The 22,919-nt window shown below is 38.0% G+C and overlaps 3 protein-coding genes across 4 annotated transcripts; 1 reads left to right on the plus strand and 2 right to left on the minus strand.

Moving 5' to 3' along the window:
• Positions 1-641: 641 nt before the first annotated feature.
• hdac10 (histone deacetylase 10) lies at positions 642-12,686 on the minus strand. Of its 2 annotated transcripts, none has more exons than XM_037765951.1 (20): positions 12,430-12,686; positions 11,025-11,159; positions 10,820-10,916; positions 10,597-10,694; positions 5,823-5,927; positions 5,664-5,732; positions 5,444-5,570; positions 4,528-4,593; positions 4,368-4,427; positions 3,351-3,440; positions 3,142-3,248; positions 3,001-3,068; positions 2,566-2,812; positions 2,320-2,413; positions 2,112-2,197; positions 1,755-1,811; positions 1,546-1,627; positions 1,207-1,395; positions 940-1,099; positions 642-824 (listed from the first exon to the last, which is right to left on the minus strand). In XM_037765951.1, the coding sequence occupies exons 1-20, from the start codon at positions 12,501-12,503 to the stop codon at positions 793-795; spliced, it is 2,043 nt and encodes a 680-aa protein (XP_037621879.1). In that variant the 5' UTR covers positions 12,504-12,686; the 3' UTR covers positions 642-792. The 2 variants fall into 2 exon arrangements, with proteins under 2 accessions (XP_037621879.1, XP_037621880.1); XM_037765952.1 differs by having other exon boundaries at positions 642-847.
• Positions 12,687-13,239: 553 nt separating this feature from the next.
• LOC119487082 (apelin receptor B-like) lies at positions 13,240-15,091 on the minus strand. Its single transcript, XM_037767734.1, has one exon. It carries the CDS (start codon positions 15,089-15,091, stop codon positions 13,691-13,693), a length of 1,401 nt encoding a protein of 466 aa, XP_037623662.1. The 3' UTR covers positions 13,240-13,690.
• Positions 15,092-19,395: 4,304 nt separating this feature from the next.
• LOC119487442 (endonuclease domain-containing 1 protein-like) lies at positions 19,396-20,983 on the plus strand. The gene is made up of 2 exons (XM_037768313.1): positions 19,396-19,735; positions 19,835-20,983. Exons 1-2 carry the CDS (start codon positions 19,436-19,438, stop codon positions 20,438-20,440), a joined length of 906 nt encoding a protein of 301 aa, XP_037624241.1. The 5' UTR covers positions 19,396-19,435; the 3' UTR covers positions 20,441-20,983.
• The last annotated feature ends 1,936 nt before the right edge of the window (positions 20,984-22,919 follow it).

Genomic DNA, 22,919 nt, shown 5'->3' on the forward strand with positions numbered 1-22,919 from the left:
TCTGAGCTTAGATTCTCTTAATATATAAAGTATATATAAGTATTGTGATTATTCATGTGAAAGTAGCAGCACTACACTATACAATACTTAATTACAAGTAAAAGTCCAACATTCAAAATTTTACTTGAATAACAATACAGAAGTATCATCAGCAAAATGTACATTAATGTACAGTATCAAAAGTTAAGTATTCATTATGCAGAATGGTGTCTGTCAGTGTTATAGTACTATAAGTTTGAATCATTATTAAGACAGAAGTTTGTAACAAGATCAACAAAAAAGTTATTCAAGATTCACTATTTGATAATCATGTATAAACATTTGGAGTTAAATAAAAACAAAAATGAAATATTTGATACTATATTATTTACTATCATAAAATGACCAACAGGGGTAACAACAAATACATGAGAAAATGTTAACTTTTCACAAAATAGATTTGAGATAAATTCACACAGGAATAAGAGTTTGATTTGTCGATGGGGTGAAAAATCTCACCATAATGTATAACACAGACCTGTATTTGTCCAGACATTACTGATGTAAAGAAACAGATTAATAACTTAATAACTGAGTTGTTAATCAATGCATCAAAAGCACAATTTGAAAATCAACCTTGAGGTTCACAATATTTCGATTAATTAAAAAAAACCAGTTTATTTTAAAGCACAGTGTGAATGATAAAAGGTGCGTTTGGACAATAAAACATTGCAAAAAAATACAAAATTGTATCAAGACTTTTGATTGACGTGCTTCAACTGATTTCTTCAAAAAACAGCAGCAGGATCGGCTTCAGTGCTCTTCACTTCCTCCAGTTTCTGGTGCTGTTTTTAGGAGACAGAGTTTCCTGTTAATATATTTAGTACAGGTCATTTTAAGCTCTGTGGATGTTGCATTATGGGTAATGTTGCTATGTAATGTTGCTTTGTGAGGCTGCACCTGTGTTCTGCAGTAGCTTCCAGTCCGCCTGCAGTCTGTGTCTCAGTCTCTCCAGCGCCTCCACGTCCTCCGGTAGAGGAGCATGAATCTGTCCTAGAGCGGGGGCAGCGTCCCCGAGGAGAGACGAGGCTGTGGGGCCGACACACGACCTCTCACCTTCCTGAAATTACAAAATTACTCACCACTTAAGTAGAACAACCTGCCATCTAAACGTCCCCGAAAATGAAGCCAAAGATGAACACTTATACTTCTTCTTCTCCGTCTTACCTGCATAAGCACCAGTGTGTGTCCCTGTGCGAGGCCCTGCAGCAGGCTTGTTAGTTGTTGCCACACACCGTCACACAGCCCGCTATCCGGCGTCCGAACCAACAGAACCAGACTGGGGTCGTACTCGTATCCCAGAGGCAGAAGGAGGCCCAACACAGCTTGTGTGAACCCCGACACGTCACTGCAGCCCTGTGGACGAACAAACACACACACAAACACTCGGGATGTGCTCACAAATCTGTCATCTAACACACACACACATCACCTGCACATAAAATACTCATGCACAGAGGGGCATAATCATCTACTATTCTACTATTGTAATACACACTACGGTACCTTCTTCAGACACACAGGGATGTGATATTTGCACGTCGGTTCCTCTGACTCCTTGTTGCTGAACTGCACCAGGAGTGTTTTCCTAAAGATGGAAAGATTTGTTGTTCATCTTACTGGTGCAGACAAAAATGTGTGTTTTTGTCATTTGCCCATGGGGGGACAAGTTTTTATCACAAAGTCTAATTCAGGGACACACAAATGATATTTACCCGTCCTCTGTGACTTGACTCGGGACCACCGCGTCTCCAACACACATGACCAAAACCCTGCATGACGAGAAAGTGGTGGCAGATCTTGATACTTCAGTTCATCGCCCCCTGTTTACAGTCTTTAAACTAAGCTAAACTAACCATCTCCTGGCTTTAGCCTCATATTTAAAGTACACACATGAGAGTGGTATCGATCTTTCATCTCACTCTCGGCAAGTTACCAAGCAAAGTAAAAATGTAGAACTATTCCTTTAACGGTGGATGCAGGAGTCAATCTCTCTCTTATCACTTTTTCTATCTCAGTAATATTAAAACATACAGTCACTGTCCATACGGATTAGATGCACATTGCCATACCGGTTGCTGAGAGCCGTTGCAGCATGCTGGACAACACACATCATCGCCATGGAGACGTCAGGAACCAGCGCCAAGCCATTGCAGATCTGAGAGGCGGTAATTAAATATAATGACATCAGCTTACATGTAGGCAGGTCAGAAAAGCAGATCATATCACAGCACTCGAAAACAGAAGACACAAATAATAATAATAATATCCAGACTGTACCTCATTCTTCTCCATCTTCTCTACGAGGGCAATAAGACTGGAGAGAGTTGTGAGAGTTGCATCGCTGTCGTCTGCATCTTTGAGGAAATTCTCCCTAATTGTGGGAAAAACAACAACACATTTTTTTTATAATTATAAATATTCTTTTGAATTCAGCTCCTCCTCTGATAAACTCTTCCTGTGTCGATAATAAGAAATAAAGTCTGTGACAATGAATGATGTTAATTACCAGTCAAAGCTCCATACCTGAGTTTGTTGACTGTGACTGGATCCTCTGATGAGCTGAAGCGTTGACATCCATCCGGAGTGGCCGCACCATCAGGGAGGACTAAAGCAGTGCGAACAGGAGGAGTGACACGTATCGGAGGCTCTGGCCACACCTTTTCCTCTGCACTTTTCTCCTCTTCTCCTTTCTCCAGCCTTTCTTCATCTTCTTCTTCTTCTTCTGCTAATTTGACGCGCTTTGTGCTGACATCCGAGGAGGGCAGCTCAGCTGGAGGAAGGAGTAATGGGAGTATTTTATGAATATAAAAGTCATCTCTGATTGATGCTAGAGGTTACATTAGCCGTTACCAGCATAACACGCCTGAATCTCAGACCGAACTGTCAGTGGTGGAGTTGCATTGTGGGTAATGTAGGCGGTGGAGTTCTCTTTTAAGGAATAATGTGGATGTTATATACCTGCATGTTTGAGGCAGGACCAGTACGGCCTGTGAGCTGACCGGACACAGTGAAGGGTCTCAAGTGCACTGAAAAAGAGAAAAATAAAGTCACTACGGTTATTAAACACACGCACAATATTTAACCAACGGTGAGACCGACCTTGTACAGGGACCGTCCAGGTTTGCAGGTCGAGGCACAGGATCTCCGAGCAAAGTTTGAACAGTTTGACACACAGACTGGGAGAGGGAAGTCAAGTTGTATCCTCCCTGGAAAACAATATGCACACAGGAAAACCTTTTACAACCAAACGTTCCTCCATCACGATGGCAGCAACATGTATGTTTGTGTTTGTATATCTGTGGTCTGACCTCCAGCACAGCACACAGTTTCCCTCCTGCGAGGTTCATCAGGAGGTGAGTGAGGTGGGCAAAGACGTCGGGGCTGGCGCACATTTCACCCTGAAAGTAAAGACTGAAGTCAGGTTACCGTGTCATGTCCCAATGATGGCAAACAGACTGAACACGGTTACAGTACTCAGACGCCATGAGATAAAAGAGCAACAGGACACAAGTGCAAGGGTGCATGCACTCAGTGTGGGCGCTTTATTAGGTACACCTGTAAAATGTAATGAAATCCAATACAACTCTTCTGCCATAAAGTCTACTTTTATGATGCAATTTTATGTGTTAGCATTGAGGTCATAGATAGTGATGATGTTGCTGGACTGAACTGAATCGTGTCTGCAGTCCGGGGTGGGGGTGGAGACGAGGTAGACAACGCTGGTTAGGGGTTAGAGGTCTTGTGTTTTTCCTTCATATGTTGGCTAGAACATTTTGTAGGTGAAGTTATACAAGTAATAGTATTATTTTCAGTATTATTGTTGTCATGATTATTATCACCGCTTTTCATTTATCATTATTATTTGTATTTATTTATTTATTTATTTATTTTATTATTCAGTATTTATTCATTTTCCTTTTTTATGTATTTATTTTTGAAGAGTGTTTTGATATTCTGTTTGTTTATATAGAAAAGAAGCGATGATACTATGTTTTGCTATTTTGGAAAAATGACGCTTCACAATAAAAACATTTGAAACAACGTTTTACTGGACTGCATTATATACAGTACATATAATATATAATGCAGTCTAGTAGTGCAACACCACCGCTAACTATTACCTCAGTCAGTAATAAACATATAATTTCATTTACACATTTCCAACAATGTCACCAAAAACTGAACATTATAAACCTTGTAAAGTAGAATGTATGGCACAGCTGTTGCAATAGATTGTGCAGGTGTACCTAATAAAGCGGCCACAAAAAAAAGGATATATAGAAAAATCTACAGCAATTGTATTTCAAGCTATTTATATTCAGTACCTCAGGGTCACCGATGGCTGAGTCAAAGCCTGCACACACCAGGACCAAGTCTGGGTTAAACTGTGAAAAAGAATCACATTAATTAATCATATATTGACAGAAATCATTTACAACACATCAGTGTCTGTTAGCAAGATGTGAATTTACCAAAACGCCTTACCTCGTATGCGACCGGCAGGAGGACGTGACAGAAGACTGAAAGATAGTCACTGTTCTTCATTCCTACCTGAAAAGATTAAACATTCATATACACACACATTAACGTGTGCACACATCCATCAAAGTTTTACATCATGAATGCAAAAAAATACAGGAACATTTTCTGGCTTCATCTTAAAGCTGCTTGTTTGTTCAATTGTATAAACTGCATATTTTACCTGGTGGTCAGATTAAGAAAGCAAATAAAAACACCACTTTGGGCTCTGTGACCTTATGATGAGAATTTATCCTAATTTGATGATTTAATACTAGGGCTGACAATCGATTGAAATATTCGATTAAAAGATTAATTAATCACACATTTCTTATCAGTTCAAAATGTACCTTAAAGGGAGATTTGTCAAGTATTTAATACTCTTATCAACATGGGAGTGGACAAATATGCTGCTTTGTGCAAATGTATGTATATATTTATTATTGGAAATCATTTAACAACACAAAACAATGACAGATATAGTCCAGAAACCCTCACAGGTACTGCATTTAGCATAAAACAATATGCTCAAATCATAACATGGCAAACTGCAGCCCAACAGGCAACAACAGCTGTCAGTGTGTCAGTGTGCTGACTTGACTATGACTTGCCCCAAACTGCATGTGATTATCATAAAGTGGGCATGTCTGTAAAGAGGAGACTCGTGGGTACCCATAGAACCCATTTACATTCACTGATCTGGAGGTCAGAGGTCAAGGGACCCCTTTGAAAATGGACATGCCAGTTTTTCCTCGCAAAATTTAGAGCAAGTTTGATAGTATCTTCACTCTAACCTTGAAAATCGCAAGCAAGCAACATTTTTAAAAGAAGCAAATTCAAAAATGATTTATAATAACTTCCAAGTGTTTCTGTAGTTACTTACTTTGTTCCACGGTACATTTATATTGAATCCTGCCCCTTTCTCTTTGCCGACGCTGTCGTAGTCTGATTCTCTAAGTTGAGGCCAGAATTTCTGATGCTCGTAGCGATGCCATGAGAAGTAGAGCACGCTGGGAATTAAAAAATGTAGTATGCAGAATGTATTATGTCAGAAGAAAACATCCGTGTAAACAAGTTAACAAGTCAGTTAGAACAAGACTCACCTTGGATCATCTTCAAAACAGTACTGCACCCCTTGACCGTGATGTATATCCCAGTCAACTATCAACACCCTGAAAATATATAAATAAGTAAATACATATATTGTGGCAGAACTAACAACAGCAGGTCTCGCAAGAATGAACAAAACAATCTAAAGTTACCTTTTGACCCCGTGTTTTTGCTTGGCATATTGAGCTGCTATGGCCACGTTATTGAACACACAGAATCCGTTGGCAGCGCTGCGCAAACTGTGGTGTCCTGGTGGTCTGTCAACAACAGAGAAGTGATGTCAGGACTTTATGCAGTAATTTATAAATCATTTAGCCTATACAGAGAAGAAAAACCTTAGACATCAGTTAAACTTACAAACAAATGCTTATAATGATATAAAAAGAAGCCAATTTAAGAATTTGCTGTAAACAAATATTTGGTATTTATGTAGGAGTTGCCGAAATGCTATTTTAGTTCCACAAATCCCAAATTCATCCCTAAAAGTTTATCTACATCAAAATCCTCATATAGTTGGGACCAGCCCTCAAAGTTTTATATGACAAATTAACTTTTTTAGCCTGTTATATTGTTCAGTTGTGAACGCTTAGACAAAAACTCAACTTTTGTAACCACGCCTTAAACAAAGACACCAGAAGCAAAAACACATTTTCTGCCTCGCCTCTGTTTGCAGTTCTGCAAAACACTTCTCACTGTTTCTTACATTAGACACATGTTCAAGAATTAAATCTATTGCAATCATTGGGAAAGTCTGTCTGAGCCTTAGCACTACAAATAGACCACAGGAAAGCTCACCTATTTTGTGAGAACTTTATATCAGAATGTTTTACTCAGACTGTTTTTTCAGACTTTTTTTTCAGACTTTTTTTCAGACTTTTTCCTGACTTTATTTTTCAGACTTTTTTTCGAACATTTTTCAGACTTTTTTTTCAGACCTTTTTCAAACTTTTCTTTTTCGGAATTTTTTCAGACTTTATTTTTCCGACATATTTCAGACTTTTTTTCGAACATTTTTCCGACTTTGTTTTGCAACTTTTTTTTTCGACGTTTTTTCGACCTTCTTTTCGAACTTTTTTCAGACTTTTTTTCAGAATTTTTTTCAGACTCTTTTCAGACTCTCTTTTCGAACGTTTTCGATTTTTTTTCAGACTCTTTTCAGACTCTCTTTTCGAACTTTTTCCTGACTTTATTTTTCAGACTTTTTTTTGGACTGTTTTTCCAGACTGTTTTTTTCAGACTTTTTGTTCAGACAGTTTTCAGACTTTTTTTTCAAATATTTTTCTGACTTTATTTTTCAGACTATTTTTTGGACTGTTTTTCCAAACTGTTTTTTTCAGACGTTTTCCTGACCTTATTTTTCAGACTTTTTTTTCGAACATTTTTCAGACTTTTTTTTTCAGACTTTTTTTTCAGACTTTTTTTCAGGCTTTTTTTTCAGACTTTTTTTTCAGACTTTTTCCTGACTTTATTTTCCAGACTTTTTTTTTCAGACTATTTTTTCGAAAATTTTTCAGACTTTTTTTCGAAAATTTTTCAGAACTTTTCTTTTTCGGAATTTTTTCAAACTTTATTTTTCAGATTTTTTTTCCTGACTTTATTTTTCAGACTTTTTTTTTTCGAACATTTTCAGACTTTTTTTTCAGACTTTTTCCTGACTTTATTTTTCAGACTATTTTTTCAGACTTTTTTTCAGACTTTTTTTTCAGACTTTTTTTTCAGACTTTTTTTCAGACTTTTTTTTCAGACTTTTTTTTCAGACTTTTTCCTGACTTTATTTTCCAGACTTTTTTTTTCAGACTATTTTTTCGAAAATTTTTCAGACTTTTTTTCGAAAATTTTTCAGAACTTTTCTTTTTCGGAATTTTTTCAAACTTTATTTTTCAGACTTTTTTTCCTGACTTTATTTTTCAGACTTTTTTTTTTCGAACATTTTCAGACTTTTTTTTCAGACTTTTTCCTGACTTTATTTTTCAGACTTTTTTTTCAGACTTTTTTTCAGACTTTTTTTCCTGACTTTATTTTTCAGACTTTTTTCCTAACTTATTTTTCAGACTTTTTTTCAATTTTCAGACTTTTTTTTCAGACTTTTTTTCAGACTTTTTTTCAGACTTTTTTTTCAGACTTTTTCCTGACTTTATTTTCCAGACTTTTTTTTTCAGACTATTTTTTCGAAAATTTTTCATACTTTTTTTCGAACATTTTTCAGAACTTTTCTTTTTCGGAATTTTTTCAAACTTTATTTTTCAGACTTTTTTTCCTGACTTTTTTTTTCGAACATTTTTCAGACTTTTTTTTTTCAGTCTATTTTTTGGACTGTTTTTCCAGACAGTTTTTTTCAGACTTTTTTTTCAGACTATTTTTCAGACTTTTTTTTCAGACTTTTTCCTGACTTTATTTTTCAGACTTTTTTTTTCAGATTATTTTTTCGAAAATTTTTCAGACTTTTTTTCGAAAATTTTTCAGAACTTTTCTTTTTCGGAATTTTTTCAAACTTTATTTTTCAGACTTTTTTTCCTGACTTTATTTTTCAGACTTTTTTTTTTCGAACATTTTTCAGACTTTTTTTTTCAGTCTATTTTTTGGACTGTTTTTCCAGACAGTTTTTTTCAGACTTTTTTTTCGAAAATTTTTCAGACTTTTTTTTTCGAAAATTCTTCAGAACTTTTTCTTCGAAAATTTTTCAGAACTTTTCTTTTTCAGAATTTTTTAAAACTTTATTTTTCAGACTTTTTTTCCTGACTTTATTTTTCGGACTTTTTTTTTTCTAACATTTTCAGACTTTTTTTTCAGACTTTTTCCTGACTTTATTTTTCAGACTTTATTTTCAGACTTTTTTTCAGACTTTTTTTTCAGACTTTTTCTTCAGACTTTTTTTCAGACTTTTTTTTCAGACTTTTTTTCAGACTTTTTTTTCAGACTTTTTTTTCAAAAAAATTTCAGAACTTTTCTTTTTCGGAATTTTTTCAAACTTTATTTTTCAGACTTTTTTTCCTGACTTTATTTTTCAGACTTTTTTTTTCGAACATTTTTCAGACTTTTTTTCCAGACAGTTTTTTTCAGACTTTTTTTTCGAAAATTTTTCAGACTTTTTTTTCGAAAATTTTTCAGAACTTTATTTTTCAGACTTTTTTTCCTGACTTTATTTTACAGACTTTTTTTTCGAACATTTTCAGACTTTTTTTTCAGACTTTTTCCTGACTTTATTTTTCAGACTTTTTTTTCAGATTTTTTTTCAGACTTTTTCCTGACCTTATTTTTCAGACTTTTTTTTCGAACATTTTTCAGACTTTTTTTTCAGACTTTTTTTTCAGTCTTTTTCCTGACTTTATTTTCCAGACTTTTTTTTTTCAGACTATTTTTTGGACTGTTTTTCCAGACTGTTTTTTCTGACTTTTTTTCAGACAGTTTTCCAGACTTTTTCTTCAAATATTTGATAACTTTATTTTTCAGACATATTTCAGATTTTATTTTTCAGACTATTTTTTGGACTGTTTTTTTCAGATTTTTTTTCAGACTTTTCTTTTCGAACATTTTTCAGAACTTTTTTTTCAAAAAAATTTCAGAACTTTTCTTTTTCGGAATTTTTTCAAACTTTATTTTTCAGACTTTTTTTTCGAACATTTTTCAGACTTTTTTTTCAGACGTTTTCCTGACTTTATTTTTCAGACTTTTTTTTCAGATTTTTTTTCAGACTTTTTCCTGACCTTATTTTTCAGACTTTTTTTTCGAACATTTTTCAGACTTTTTTTTCAGACTTTTTTTCAGACTTTTTTTTTCAGACTTTTTTTTTCAGTCTTTTTCCTGACTTTATTTTCCAGACTTTTTTTTTCAAACTATTTTTTGGACTGTTTTTCCAGACTGTTTTTTCTGACTTTTTTTTCAGACAGTTTTCCAGACTTTTTCTTCAAATATTTGATAACTTTATTTTTCAGACATATTTCAGATTTTATTTTTCAGACTATTTTTTGGACTGTTTTTTTTCAGATTTTTTTTCAAACTTTTCTTTTCGAACATTTTTCAGAACTTTTTTTTCAAAAAAATTTCAGAACTTTTCTTTTTCGGAATTTTTTCAAACTTTATTTTTCAGACTTTTTTTTCGAACATTTTTCAGACTTTTTTTTCAGACGTTTTCCTGACTTTATTTTTCAGACCTTTTTTTCGGACTTTATTTTTCAGACTTTTTTTCTCAGACTGTTTTTCCAGACTGTTTTTTTCAGACTTTGTTTTCTAACATTTTTCAGACTTTTTGTTCAGACAATTTTTAGGCTTTTTTTTCAAATATTTTTTCTGACTTTATTTTTCCGACATATTTCTGACTTTATTTTTCAGACTTTTTTTTCAGACCTTTTCTTGACTTTATTTTTCAGACTTTTTTTCAGACTTTTTTCAGACTTTGTTTTTCAGACTTTTTTCGAACTTTTTTCAGACTTTTTGTTCAGACTTTTTTCAGAACTTTTTTTTCGGAATTTTGTCTGACTTTATTTTTCAGACGTTTTTCAGACTTTTTTTCAGACTCAACAGGCAACAACAGCTGTCAGTGTGTCAGTGTGCTGACTTGACTATGACTTGCCCCAAACTGCATGTGATTATCATAAAATGGGCATGTCTGTAAAGGGGAGACTCGTCGGTACCCAATCGAACCCATTCACATATCTGGAGGTCAGAGGTCAAGGGAACCTTTTTGAAAATGGCCATGACAGTTTTTCCTCGTCAAAATTTAGTGTAACTTTGACAGTATCTCTCACTCCAGCTTTAAAACTGAGCCCACGCTAACCTAAAAAACACAAATTGTGTTAATGCGTTAAAGAAACTAGTGCCGTTAAAACATTAACGCAGTATTTTTGCATTAACTTTGACAACTCTAATCAATACTAAACAACAAAAAAGAGACTCTGTACACACTCCCTCACTGGTTAATGGCCTCACCTGACCAGAGCCATGCCGTTCCTCACCTTCCCCGTCATGACACTGTCCACTAGTTGCAGTGCGGCGCCTGCAGCCAGCTTGGCACAGTGATAGATGTTCTAGGATAGTAAATGATGAAGAGGAAAGGTTAGCCAGGACTAGGAGTGAAGCTGACATATATACTGTATATATATATATGACATATAGTAACTCAGTTATTAAGAATATGAAGTGTAGGACTAACCGGGTGGAAGTAGACGTCCCCATACAGCAGGGTGAACTCCTTCAGGTCCTCCAGAGTCATATAGGGGGTCTTCTTCACTGCCTCCAAGTACTCCTCACTGTTAACAGCAAAGTACATGTAGCTGAGTGGTTTCAGGTATTTATTTCAGAGGAAGAACATTGAACCGAACCAGGTGGGGGCTCTTTGTCGACACATCAGGACTGACCTGTGAACCAGCAGGATGTCTGCATCCGTCGCCTCGCGGACGGGAACAGAGACGCAACGGCCAGCAAGACCGGTCTTTATCAAAGCTTCATGACTCACTGTCAGACGCTCGGGTACCTCGATCTTACACACGGGGCTGGAGAGAAAAAAAATTATTAAAATTATGTTCCATACGGTTGAATTTTGAGTTCAAGATTTGTATATTATTCTAGTGGATGTTTTGATCTGTACCTTAATTCAGTACAGCGGAAATTCAAATACTTTACTATTTTATTTATATAGCACATTTCATACAACAGACTCAATGTGCTTCAAATAAAAAATAAAAAACAGACAAAAACATATAAAATAAGAACATATAAGATAAGAAGGTCTTACATATAAAAACATATAAGATAAGGAGGTATTTCGTGGTTTAATTGTTTTTTATTTTGGCACTTTTTGTGCATAAACATCCTAAAAAAACAGATAACAAGAGGTGGGGACCCTCCCTTAAATAAATAATACAAAAAAAATAGTATAAAAAGAGGAATTGGTGATGAAAATGCAACACTAGTAATTCTCTTTAACAAATTAAACAGTGATCTTAAGGTAGAAGTTTTTGTTAGATTATGTATGTGCACATTAACCGTATGGCACAAACACAAGCAGAAAAATCTCTCCTATAATATGTGAGCTATCCCGATGTATCAGTTATAAAAATCAAACTCTGTTGGATAAAGACAGCTAAATTGTCTATAAACTTGCACACAGCAGTAAGAGCTAACCAGCAAAGAGTAAATAAGAAGTTCTGAAAGACTTAACTAGTGAATGTGATAACTTTACGCTTTTAATAACTCAGTTATAAGAGTGTATATAACAATGGCTTTGGAGCATAATGGTTTGGAGCAGTAGCGTCTAGAAGGGAACCTGCAAACTGGGGGAAACTCTCGCGAGAATGTTAAGGTTAAGCATGTATCTGCAAGTCTCGCGAGAGTTTGTTTTGCACGTTTTTGCAGATCCTAGATCAGATGGAGCTAACACATGTGGGTGCTCCTCACTAAACCGTCCGGGCTAGGAGACGAATCTCTAATCTGAGTAATGATTTACTATTTATAACTTCATAATAACAAATACTTAATCTGATTGATGAATTGAAAAACTTTGGACTCAGTAAGATAACCAAAATATGCATGTACCAACAGATCAATAAACACAGAGGAATTAAACCTGCACTAATGTTAGAATATATAGTATATTTATCTTAATTCATGCAGGCTTAACGGTATTGCATTCTCGCTATCTGCACCAATATGTGTCGTTACTCTGTAATAACAGTAATAACAGCAGTAATAACAGCAGTAATAACAGTAGTAATAACAGTAGTAATAACAGTAGTAATAACAGTAGTAATAACAGTTACTTACTCGACCCAGAGCAGTTTGTATTTGGTCATCTCTTCATTGTAAATCAATGCTGTTCCCATCTTCATCTTCTCCATTGTTTCCAGTCAGACTGCAACAATGTTTCTGCAGAACAACAACAGTCTCTTCCTGCTGGTTAACAAACTGTTTCTGATGTAAACTCTGCACGAAACGTTGAAGGAGAATCAGTGAGTAGAGCTGCTGGAGTCAGACCTGTATGTGCACAGTAGAACCGAGTATAACAGACACAGAGAGGCGTCTTCTCTGGTTTTCTTAGAGTTTAATGGAGGTTATCAAACCGTTTAGTGGAGCTTTATCGCCTCCTTCTGGACGGGGTCTGGTACTACTGCTACACAAGAGAGCTGTATTCTTCACAAATATCTATATAAATCATTTATAAATCATTTATAGATAATTTATTAAAGGTCCCATATTGTAAAAAGTGAGATTTTCATGTCCTTTTTATTATAAAGCAGGTTTAAGTGATATATAAGTATCAAAACACTCAATCCATGGAGAAATACACACACAGCCCGTATTCAGAAACTGTGCGTTTGAAACAAGCCATCAGGATTTCTGTCCATTTGTGATGTCACAAATATACAATATATAGACCATTTCACAGTTTTGAACATACATTTTCAAAATTTGTCCCAGTTTATACCCATAGAACCCATTTTCATTCACATATCTTGAGGTCAGAGGTCAAGGGACCCCTTTGAAATTGGACAGTTTTTCCTTTGTAGCGTTATTTATTCTCCTTCACGACAAGCTAGTATGACATGGTTGGTACCGATGGATTAGATAATGGATACGTTTTCTAGTTTCATATGATACCAGTATCTTACATATTTATTGATGTAGTATATTTTTACACAATTACAAGACAAATGTCAGTTGACATGATCTTTATTTTAATAAAAAAAAAAAAACAGTGCATGACAAGTCAATAAACAACTCAGAGAATATTACTAGTACAAAAATATAGAAACAGATCAGATGACATGAGAACATTTTGGTCTTTGAGGACATGATTACATTTTTCCTGTGGGAAATGTGTGGATTTGAAGAAGGGAATTTTGTCTCTGAACTCATGAATTTGATAAGGATGTTTATTATGAGAATATTGACCTCTGACACCGAGAGTGTAGGCCACTCTGGAACTCCAGTCTATTGTCAATTGTCTTTAACAACACTTGAAGTCCTTGTTTCCTCCATGTGAGTTTAGATATGATCCTTTCATTTCAAGCAGTTATCTCAACAATCATCCCGCCCTCTCCTCTTCTCCCTCCTCTGTCCTATCTGCTGTTTCTAGTGTTCTTGCTTCCTCTTTCTCTACCCCTCCTTCATCTTTCTTTCCCTCCCTTCCCTCTCCCTCTCCTCCTCCTCCTCCTCCTCCTCTCGTCCTGCACAGCGTGAGAAGAGCTCCTCTGCATCTCTTCCTGAATGACGGGTCGCATGCAGCGTACAGGAGAGGGTTGAGGCAGGAGTTGAGGTAAGCTAAACAGGTGACGTACGGCTGAGCAGCCAGTAACATCTGATCCAAAGAGCAGGAGTACGGCACAAAACCAAACTCCAGCAGCATCGAGACAGTCTTATTGACATGCAGAGGCAGCCAGCACAGGAAGAACGCCAACACCAGAGTGACGATGACCCTGAGGAGTCTTCGCTGGCGCCTGCGGTCGGGACGAGGGCCCCGTCCAAAATGTCTGCTGAGGAGCTGGGCCAGTGAGCAATAGCAGACCAGCAAGACGACAAGAGGAAGCAGGAAGCCAATTAGAGTTGATTTAAGACTCAAAGCGGCTGCCCACCACATCTCCGCCCTCTCTCGATCCGCCTCCTCCAGCTCTGCTCCAATCAGCATGGAGTAGTCCATCTGGCAGACGAGGAAGACTGATCCAGAATCAGTAGTAGTGGGATGAATGTCCTCCAGCTGCCAATCATAATCAGATTCAAGGTCCACCTCCCTGACGGAGCGCAGCAGCAAACCAGGAAGTGCAAGCACCCCCGCCAGCACCCACACCCCTCCAAGCACCCACAATGCCCTGCTGGGGCAGCCCTGTGGGACACGGTGGCTGGAGTGCCGGCGTCCAGTCAGAACCCAGTACCGCTCCACGCTGAGCACGCTCAGGCTGAACACGCTGGCGTACATGTTGAGGGCCGTGAGGAAGCTGCTGATCTGGCAGAGGGGTTGCCCAAAAGGCCAGTGGTAGCCCATGGCTGTGTACACCGCCCACAAAGGGAGAGTCACGAGGAAGCAGAGGTCAGCCAACGCCAAGCTGGCTATCAGAGAGTCTGTCAGGGAGCGGGACGGACTAGGGATGGAGGGATAAGAGGAGGAGGAAGAGGAGGAGGAGTGAGAGGAGGCTCTTTGTCCTGAGGAAGATCCACAGGTTTCGGTCTTCTTCTGAGGAAATCTGCCAGTGCTGTTTACGCTCTGCTGACTGGTTCTGAAAATGCCAGCGCAACCACCGGGCTTTCCAGTTCCCCTCACATCGCCTCGGTCCAGGTAGACCCACAGCACCAGGCCGTTGCCGAGGCAACCAACCAGGAAGGCCAGCAGGTAGACGGACGGGATGATGGAGAAGGAGGGAGACCAGTCGCTGTAGTCACAGTCGAGGAGGGGAGGAGGAGAGGGGGAGGAGAGGAAGTCTGCGTCTGACATCTGTTCTTCCATCTCTTGGTTTTTATATGAAATAATTTGCCATTAAAGTCACTGGAGGTCCGAATACTTTCCCAGCAAGCTGAAGTTTGGTCAATAAAATGTCTAGAAGTCCAAACTCCTGCACTGGTACACTCGTTTCTGGGCCCAAATTCCAGCAGTGGATTAGTCCCTCGTTCAGTCTCACTTCCTCCTCAGTCTGTTGACTCAGATGGTCTGAAAATTCAATAAAACACAACGATATGCTTAAACATTTTGTAGCAGTTGCTGTAAATACTGTAAATACTGTTTGTGCACAGCTTGAAACAACAACAAGGCAAAGTTTATGGAGGACGGAACCTGTCAAAATCCTAAATAAATCAATAAATAAATGACTCAACAAATAATTAAATGTAGCAAAAATAAAATTAAAAATAAATGTAGCCATTAATTAATTGATTTATAAGATGTGACATAAATTGATATTTCTGTTTCAATTTGGTTCTTTATTCATTTTCCCTTTTATTTATTAATGTATATATTTTGTTTATTAATTAATTAATTTAGTTTTGCATTTATTATTTATTTATTTATTCTTGCATTATTTTTATTTATTTTATATTTATTTTCTAATGTATTTATGTATTTATTTATGCACAATTTTCAAACAGAAGAGTGAATAAATAATGGAGTTAATACAAAGGTAAATAAATAAAGAAGCAAATTTACACAGGAATATACTGTGTATATATATGTCTAATTTTATCAATTAATTAATGGCTACATTTATTTTAATACTATTTTTGCTACATTTAATGATATATTTATCGAGTCATTTATTTATTTTTTGATTTTGGCAGGTTCCGTCCTCCATAAACGTTTAGCTACACATATCTTACTTCAGGAATTTTGGACTAATCTGCCCAGGAATGCTGTAAACAAACTTTATTTTTTACATGCAAACAACAACAAAATGCCATCAGTGTCTCTAAATGATGTTTTCTTGTCCATGCTCATACTGTATGTGTTCTCTTGTGCACAGGTGTTTGTTGGATAATAATAAAATGTTAGATAAAAGATTCAATTTAAAGCTAAAACTTGAGCCAACTTTGATGCACCGTTTTTTTTGTAACACAATTAAAACTTTTTCGCTGACCATTTTAGGCCTTTCTGACACTATTTAAATGAAAATTCATTCCAACAAGACAACCAGAATCATAAACTACATTAATAATAATAATATAATAAATGTATTTATATAGCACTTCTCAAAACAGATGTTACAAAGTGCTTCACAAGACAATAAAATAAAATTATACTGTAAATAAAATAAACAGTAGCTCCCAGTAAATTTAATGACAGAATTAAACTTTGCCAGGCACTGACAAATTATTATTTAAGAAATTTACTGAAAGCTAATAATGCAGCAATAATTTATTTTAAGGTTTCCGATGCTAAAAGTTTTTTTATTTTGCATGAATTTGTAGCTATGAGGGGAATTATGATGAAACTCACAACAGACACTTACCTCGGGCTGCTTCATCAGCTCAGATGAAATCCTCTCCGAGATGCTGTGATGACGGTGTGATGATCATTGTGGAGCAAAATTCAGCTTCTGTCCTCTCACATTTCACTTTCTCTCTGTGACTTCATCTCCTGTTTCTCTCTCAGTCTCTTCATCTGTACTGAGCCGGCTGAGGAAGGTGTGTCTCCTCTAAAGTCTGAATATATAGCAGTGTCCTCCACACATGCACCCTCCTTTCTCTTTCTCCAAGACCAGACCACCCCAGCAGAGACTTACGAGACCTGCAAACACCCCCCCCACAACACAAATACACACACCTCCCGAGAGACACAATAACACCACCCATCCTTCCCCCCGCAAACACACACAAACCCGAGACACACAAACAGATCCCCCACAATCCTCTCGGCTGCTAATATTCTCTACACACACAAATCCAAATGCACATACAGCACACAAATACAGTCTTTTGTTGCGTCTCACATGTTCAAACACACACAGTGTGTATACAGTGGTCTAAAGTAACAACCCCACAGAGCACAAACAACCAACAGCCCTCACTTTCACAGTCTGACCATCAGAATAGAAGAGTGAATGTATGTGAGGAAGCCTTCATGAATGTATTTAAAAAGGGCCTTTAAAGCATTATTCTGTGTATATATATGTGGCGTAAAAGAGAACAATACTGCCAGTTTACAGATGAAAGTAGATCCTGACCCACAGCTGTGTCGAGGCTGCCACAGTCAGTGCCATAACTTATTTCTTACGCTTATAGCTACATTTGCAAATCCAAATTTGATTTTGAACTAATTTGATTCAGTTAAAGGTCACACTTCCTGCTTATTTTCAGGTTCATACTTGTATTTGGTGTTCCTACTAGAACATGTTTACATGCTTTAATGTTCAAAAAACACATTATTCTCTTCATACTGTCTGTCTGAATCTGCCTGTATTTACTCTCTGTCTGAAACGCTCCGGTTTCAGCTCATTGCCATAGCAATTGCAATGGAATTGCGTTGCTAGGCAACAGCTTGGGTCTATGTTTACTTCCTGTCAGCTGACATCATTCACATACTGTTCACCGCAACCGGAAATAACGGTGCCTTCAAATAAAACTCGTAGTGAGCTTGTGTTTACAACATCGTGAAGTCGTGTACACGATGTGCTCGGCGTTCAAATGGTTAAGTCATGAAGAACACCGCTGCTAAGCAACGGCAATATTAACGTTACTGTCGGCGTCTAGAAGCCACAGAGGCTAACGATTTCGCAAATCACAATATATTAACTTATCATGCACCGAAAAATTAACTTCCATGGCCTCCGCCATTTCTGACAACGTCGACAAACACGTCACATGTCGTGAACTCTGAGCTTACAGAAACTTTCCACTTACGAGGTCGTGAATACCACAGAGGCGGGGGGGGGGGAGGGGGCATTCATATGGATTCTTCTCCTAAACGCAGTAAACACGACCCCATTTGAAGACATCAATAATAATAAAAGGAGTTTTAAAGATATTTTAGCTTTTATTTGTGTCATTTTTTAGTACTGTCTGGTATACTGGACGGATGGATGGATGGATGGATGGATGCTGTAGGTCAGCATGGGGTTACAGTGTAAACAGTGAAGATGCTCCGATAGTAAACAGGAAGTGTTTGTTACCACAGGGGGCAGAGGTCACGCTGCCATCAACCTGTTGTTATGGAAACAGATGTTTAAAACATTCCAGTCTTTTCTCTCACAGAAAACATGATGGCGGACTCGCATACACTGAGAGGGAGGGAAAGGCAGAGAGTAAATTCAACTGTTTCATTGAGAAGAAAACCTGCAGGCTGAGCATCATAGTGGGAAACAACAGGAGGAAGGAACAGGAAGCACTGCAGGAACAAGATAGAGAGTTTAGACCAGCGGTCAGCAACCTGCAGCTCTTTAGCTCCTCTCCAGTGGCTCCCTGTGGATTTTTAAAAATGGAAATGAATAACTTTTGTTTCCATTTTCATTTTTATTTCTCTCGTAAAGTTAAGACTTTATTCTCATAACATTCCGACTTTTTTCTCGTAATATTCTGACTTTATTGTGTAAATCTCAGATGTTTTTTCCCTCAATGTGGCCCTAATACTACGTAGTACATTGTCTCTTTGGCCCTCACTGCATTAGACTTATATACTATATACTTAGACTATAAACTCATCACAATGATCAAATGTTTTGCGGCTCCAAACAGATTTTTTTTTTGCCTAAAATGTCTCTTTTGATAGTAAAGGTTGCTGACTCCTGTTCTAGGTCTATAAAGAGCTTGTGGCACAGATGGGAAGCTGTAAACTGTGAGTTCATCAAACATTAGTGCAATGAGGCTGAAAGGTCTGAAATATTAAACATATTAAACGACTAATGAGCTCAACATTGTCTTTTTTCCACAGCTGACATTAGTTATTAATGGCTTACAGGAACACTTAGTGTAAATTGAATCATTAATATTATTATTAGTTATTTAAATGTCTGCTTTGTTCAGACTCTCGTTGATTGATATTTCCCTCACTGTTCAGTTCAGTACATTGGTCACATACTTCCTGTATAATTACGACCTGAAAAGAGAGCCAAGTCAGACACAATTACTCAGAACTCCTGTGCGGTTGAGCCGGACCGTTAAGATCTCTGAACTGTGGTTGGCCGCTGATGGATTTTCAAACATGGCAACAGTAGTTTGGCTATTCATGAAGTGTAAAAGATAAGAATTTGCATAATATGCCTGGGACGGCTCGAAAGCACAGAGGAGTCCACACACAGCAGGACGACGTTTCAGAAGTGATTAGAAGCACCACAGAGAGACTGCACGGTTCGCCATGATCGTCTACAAGAGAACAGATCGAACGCTCGTCTGTCTTCTCGTCCTTGTGATGGCGGCAGTGGCGGAGGTGCAGGAAAACCTCACACCTGAGTGTAAACAGTTCCTGTACATGGGCACGCCACCTCGAGGGCTCGAGGAGCAGCCTTTTAAAAAGATCTGCCAGTTCTACGAGGGCAGCCCGCGGTTCGTCACGCTGTACGACACCTTCAACCACATCCCCGTTTATTCGGCGTACACCTTCAAGCGCTCGGATGGCACCAAGAAGGTTGATGTGCCTTGGATGTATGAGCCACAGGTAGGGACGGAGTATCTGATTTCCAATGTTTACCAGTCTCATCCAGTAGTATACTCACTTTAACAACATGTTTAATAATGACAATGTTCATCCCGACAGCTCTCCACAGTGTCCGACTCACGAGAGATGCAGCAGTTCCCCTCAGAAAACGTGCACAAGAGCTTTGAGGACGCTCAGGCCGTACTCGACGACTACTCCAACATGGTCATCTTTGAACGCGGCCAGCTGAATCCGGACGAGCACCAGGCCCACCCCTTCGACAAAGCATCCACCTACACCCTGACGAACGTGGTCCCTCAGGTCCGAGAGTTCAACATCGGCCCCTGGAAAGACCACGAGCACACCATCCGCAGGCGGCTCAACAACTACTGTCGCGGCACCGCCTACGTGGTCACCGGGGTCACCACCTCGGGGCACACGGTCCGCCGCCAGAACATCAACCGCCTGGGCATCCCCACCTACCTGTGGTCGGCCTACTGCTGCGTTGATTTTGACCACAACGCACCGTACTCTGAGCGCTCAAAATTTCCCGCGTTCGCAGCTCACGGGCTCAACGACCGGGAGGAAAACAAGGTTCAAGAGATGACAGTGCAGCAGCTGGAGGACTTCCTGAAGAGGGTAACTTATGTTGACAGCTCTTTCCAGATCTTCTATGACAACTGTGTGCCAGCTAATAGTGCTAAAAGTGCCCTGCACCTGCCTTGAGAAAATTTAGTTTAATATTCACACAAGTGTCAATAATATTCAACATTTAGCAGCTGATTAGGAGTGAATCATTTCTTTCCACATTTATTTTAATGCATTTATTCTAGGTTTTGTAGTTTTCTGGGGTAAATAAATATTTAATTTCCATTATTAAATTTACAGTTTCACATATAATTGCTCTGCGGCAACTTGTTTGCTGATTAAAATGTACAAGTCACACCACTATTACCCTGATTTTTTTGTTATAATTGTCCTAATCGTTACTTATTTTACCCGTTATTTACTCTGTTCACAGTATGATAACATAATGTTAATTTAAAGGTCCACTTGCTTACTATCTTTTCTGAGCTCCATTCACTGAAGAGGACGTGGTTGAACGCTCTGAAAAGATACTAAGTGGACCTTTGCGCTTACATTTTGTTCCCCAAAGGTCAAGATTGATCCTCCATGTTATCTGTCTAGAGTCTAAGTGTCTAGAAGGTAACCCGCAAATTGGGAAATTTGATCTGAAATCTGCAAAAACTTGCAAGAATTCGAACCCGACGACCTACCATTCCTAACCTCAACCATCTCACAAGTTTCCTTCTAGACACAACCAAAAATCCCTTTTAAAGGTCCAGTGTGTAGGATCTGGCGGTATCTAGCGGTGAGGTGAGGAGATTGCAACCAACTGAAGCCTCTCCCGTGTGCCAATGTGTGACGGTACGACGGAGTATTAGAGCCACATTGAGTAAAAAAAATACATCTGAGATTTCGAGAATAAAGTCATAATATTATAAAGTAGTATTTTTACGTGGCCAATCTTTAATGTGGCCCTAATACTCCATAGTACATTGTCTCTTTGGCCCTCACTGCATTAGTCTTATATACTATATACATAGACTATAAACTGTGTTACCTTCATCACAATGATCAAATGTTTTGCGACTCCAGACAGATTTTTCTTTTTCTTAGTTTGCCTAAAATGGCTCTTTTGATAGTAAAGGTTGCTGACTCCTGCTCTAAGCTAACGAAAACACAATAATTCTTATTTTCAGGTGATTATACAATAAAGAAAAACATACTTATTAATATCATATTCAATTTCTGCCAATAGATCCCCCTAATTCATACACACTGGTCCTTTAAGTTCATTATAAAACTTTACACATTCTCCACTATTACTTATTTCATTTATGGTGTATTTGATGGTGTATTTAACACGGTTTTGTTGTGCACAAACTCACCATGAAATCCCTACATGGTTGTACTCTTCATTCACTTTATCTCATGTTAACGTCACCTCTTAATGACTCTCTGCCTCTGTAGGCCTTTTGTTCAGCACCGGCAGATTAGACCAACAGTTTTACATTTACACGTACAGCGTGTTAACTGTAGCACTACTCTTATGAAAAGCCATACAGAAATATTCAGGACAAACTGGGCCAATATATATTTATATTTTTATCCTATACATTACAAGAATGCTCACATATACAACTAAGTTTACTCTTACTGTTTCCCTGCTAACCAGAATAGGCAACAGTAATAACTTTGGTTCAACCCCTCGTTTAGTCATCTCATCTCTCTGTTCTGAATTTGTGTGGTACCCCCTTTTGCCATGAAATGTGAACTACAAAAGCTAAATTAAGTTTAAATAAAGTGGGATGTAACAATAAAAATGATAATCTGTCTCTCTCCCAGTATCTCTTTTTGTGTTCATTGTGATTCTTTTTCAGGATATGGTTAAGATCTCTTCGGTACAGGAGGTCATAGATGCTGCAAAACAGCATCAAAACATAAAAATGATCCAAAACTAGGAGGGCAGACAGCCCCGGGGTGAATGATATGATTAGTAACCGCATTTCGTTTGAGAGAGGGGGGGGTAGCTGTATATCCTGCCAGCTGGCACATGCCGCTGTGCCAGATGGTCAGCTCCACTGTTTTGACCAGCAGCAGACTGATAAGAGCCAAAAATACATTTCACAAGCCCACTTTAACTCTGATGGCCAGCAGAGGGAAAGACAAACGGTGCCTTCAAATGGGGTCGTGTTTACCGCGTTCACCAGAAGAGTCCATATGAACGTCATGAGGTATTCACAACCTCGTAGGAGGAAAGTTTCTGAAAGCTCCGAGTTCACGAGTTGTGATGGGTTTGTTGACGTTGTCAGAAATGGCAGAGGCCATGGAAGTTAATTTTTCGGTGCATAATAAGTTAATATATTGTCATTTTAGTCGTATATTGTTTTTCTTTGTAATTTTATATTATGTCTGAGGAAAATGTTGATATTCCCAACAGCCTCATCTTCTTCCTCTATCATTATGTCGTCGCATTTTCTGCATTATGTTACCCACTTGCTAGCTTGTTAGCCTTCTAGACGCCAACAGTAGCGTTAATATTGCCGTTGCTTAGCAGCAGAGTTCTCACGACTTAACCACTTGAACGGCGAGCACATTGTGTACACGACTTCCCGTGTTGTAAACACAAGCTCACGAGTTT

This window comes from Sebastes umbrosus, chromosome 4, assembly GCF_015220745.1.
Source record: "Sebastes umbrosus isolate fSebUmb1 chromosome 4, fSebUmb1.pri, whole genome shotgun sequence".
NCBI lineage: Eukaryota > Metazoa > Chordata > Actinopteri > Perciformes > Sebastidae > Sebastes > Sebastes umbrosus.

Bases quoted from the DNA above. Each gene is read 5' to 3' on its own strand.
- hdac10 (XM_037765951.1), bottom strand. From the start codon at position 12,503: ATGGAGAAGATGAAGATGGGAACAGCATTGATTTACAATGAAGAGATG. The intron at 2,198-2,319 runs GTACAGTCTGGA...ACCGCCTCTCAG, and splicing joins AGAAGATGGAGAAGAATGAG to ATCTGCAATGGCTTGGCGCT. The intron at 1,812-2,111 runs GTATGGCAATGT...CTCGTCATGCAG, and splicing joins GCAACGGCTCTCAGCAACCG to GGTTTTGGTCATGTGTGTTG.
- LOC119487082 (XM_037767734.1), bottom strand. From the start codon at position 15,091: ATGTCAGACGCAGACTTCCTCTCCTCCCCCTCTCCTCCTCCCCTCCTC.
- LOC119487442 (XM_037768313.1), top strand. From the start codon at position 19,436: ATGATCGTCTACAAGAGAACAGATCGAACGCTCGTCTGTCTTCTCGTC. The intron at 19,736-19,834 runs GTAGGGACGGAG...TCATCCCGACAG, and splicing joins CTTGGATGTATGAGCCACAG to CTCTCCACAGTGTCCGACTC.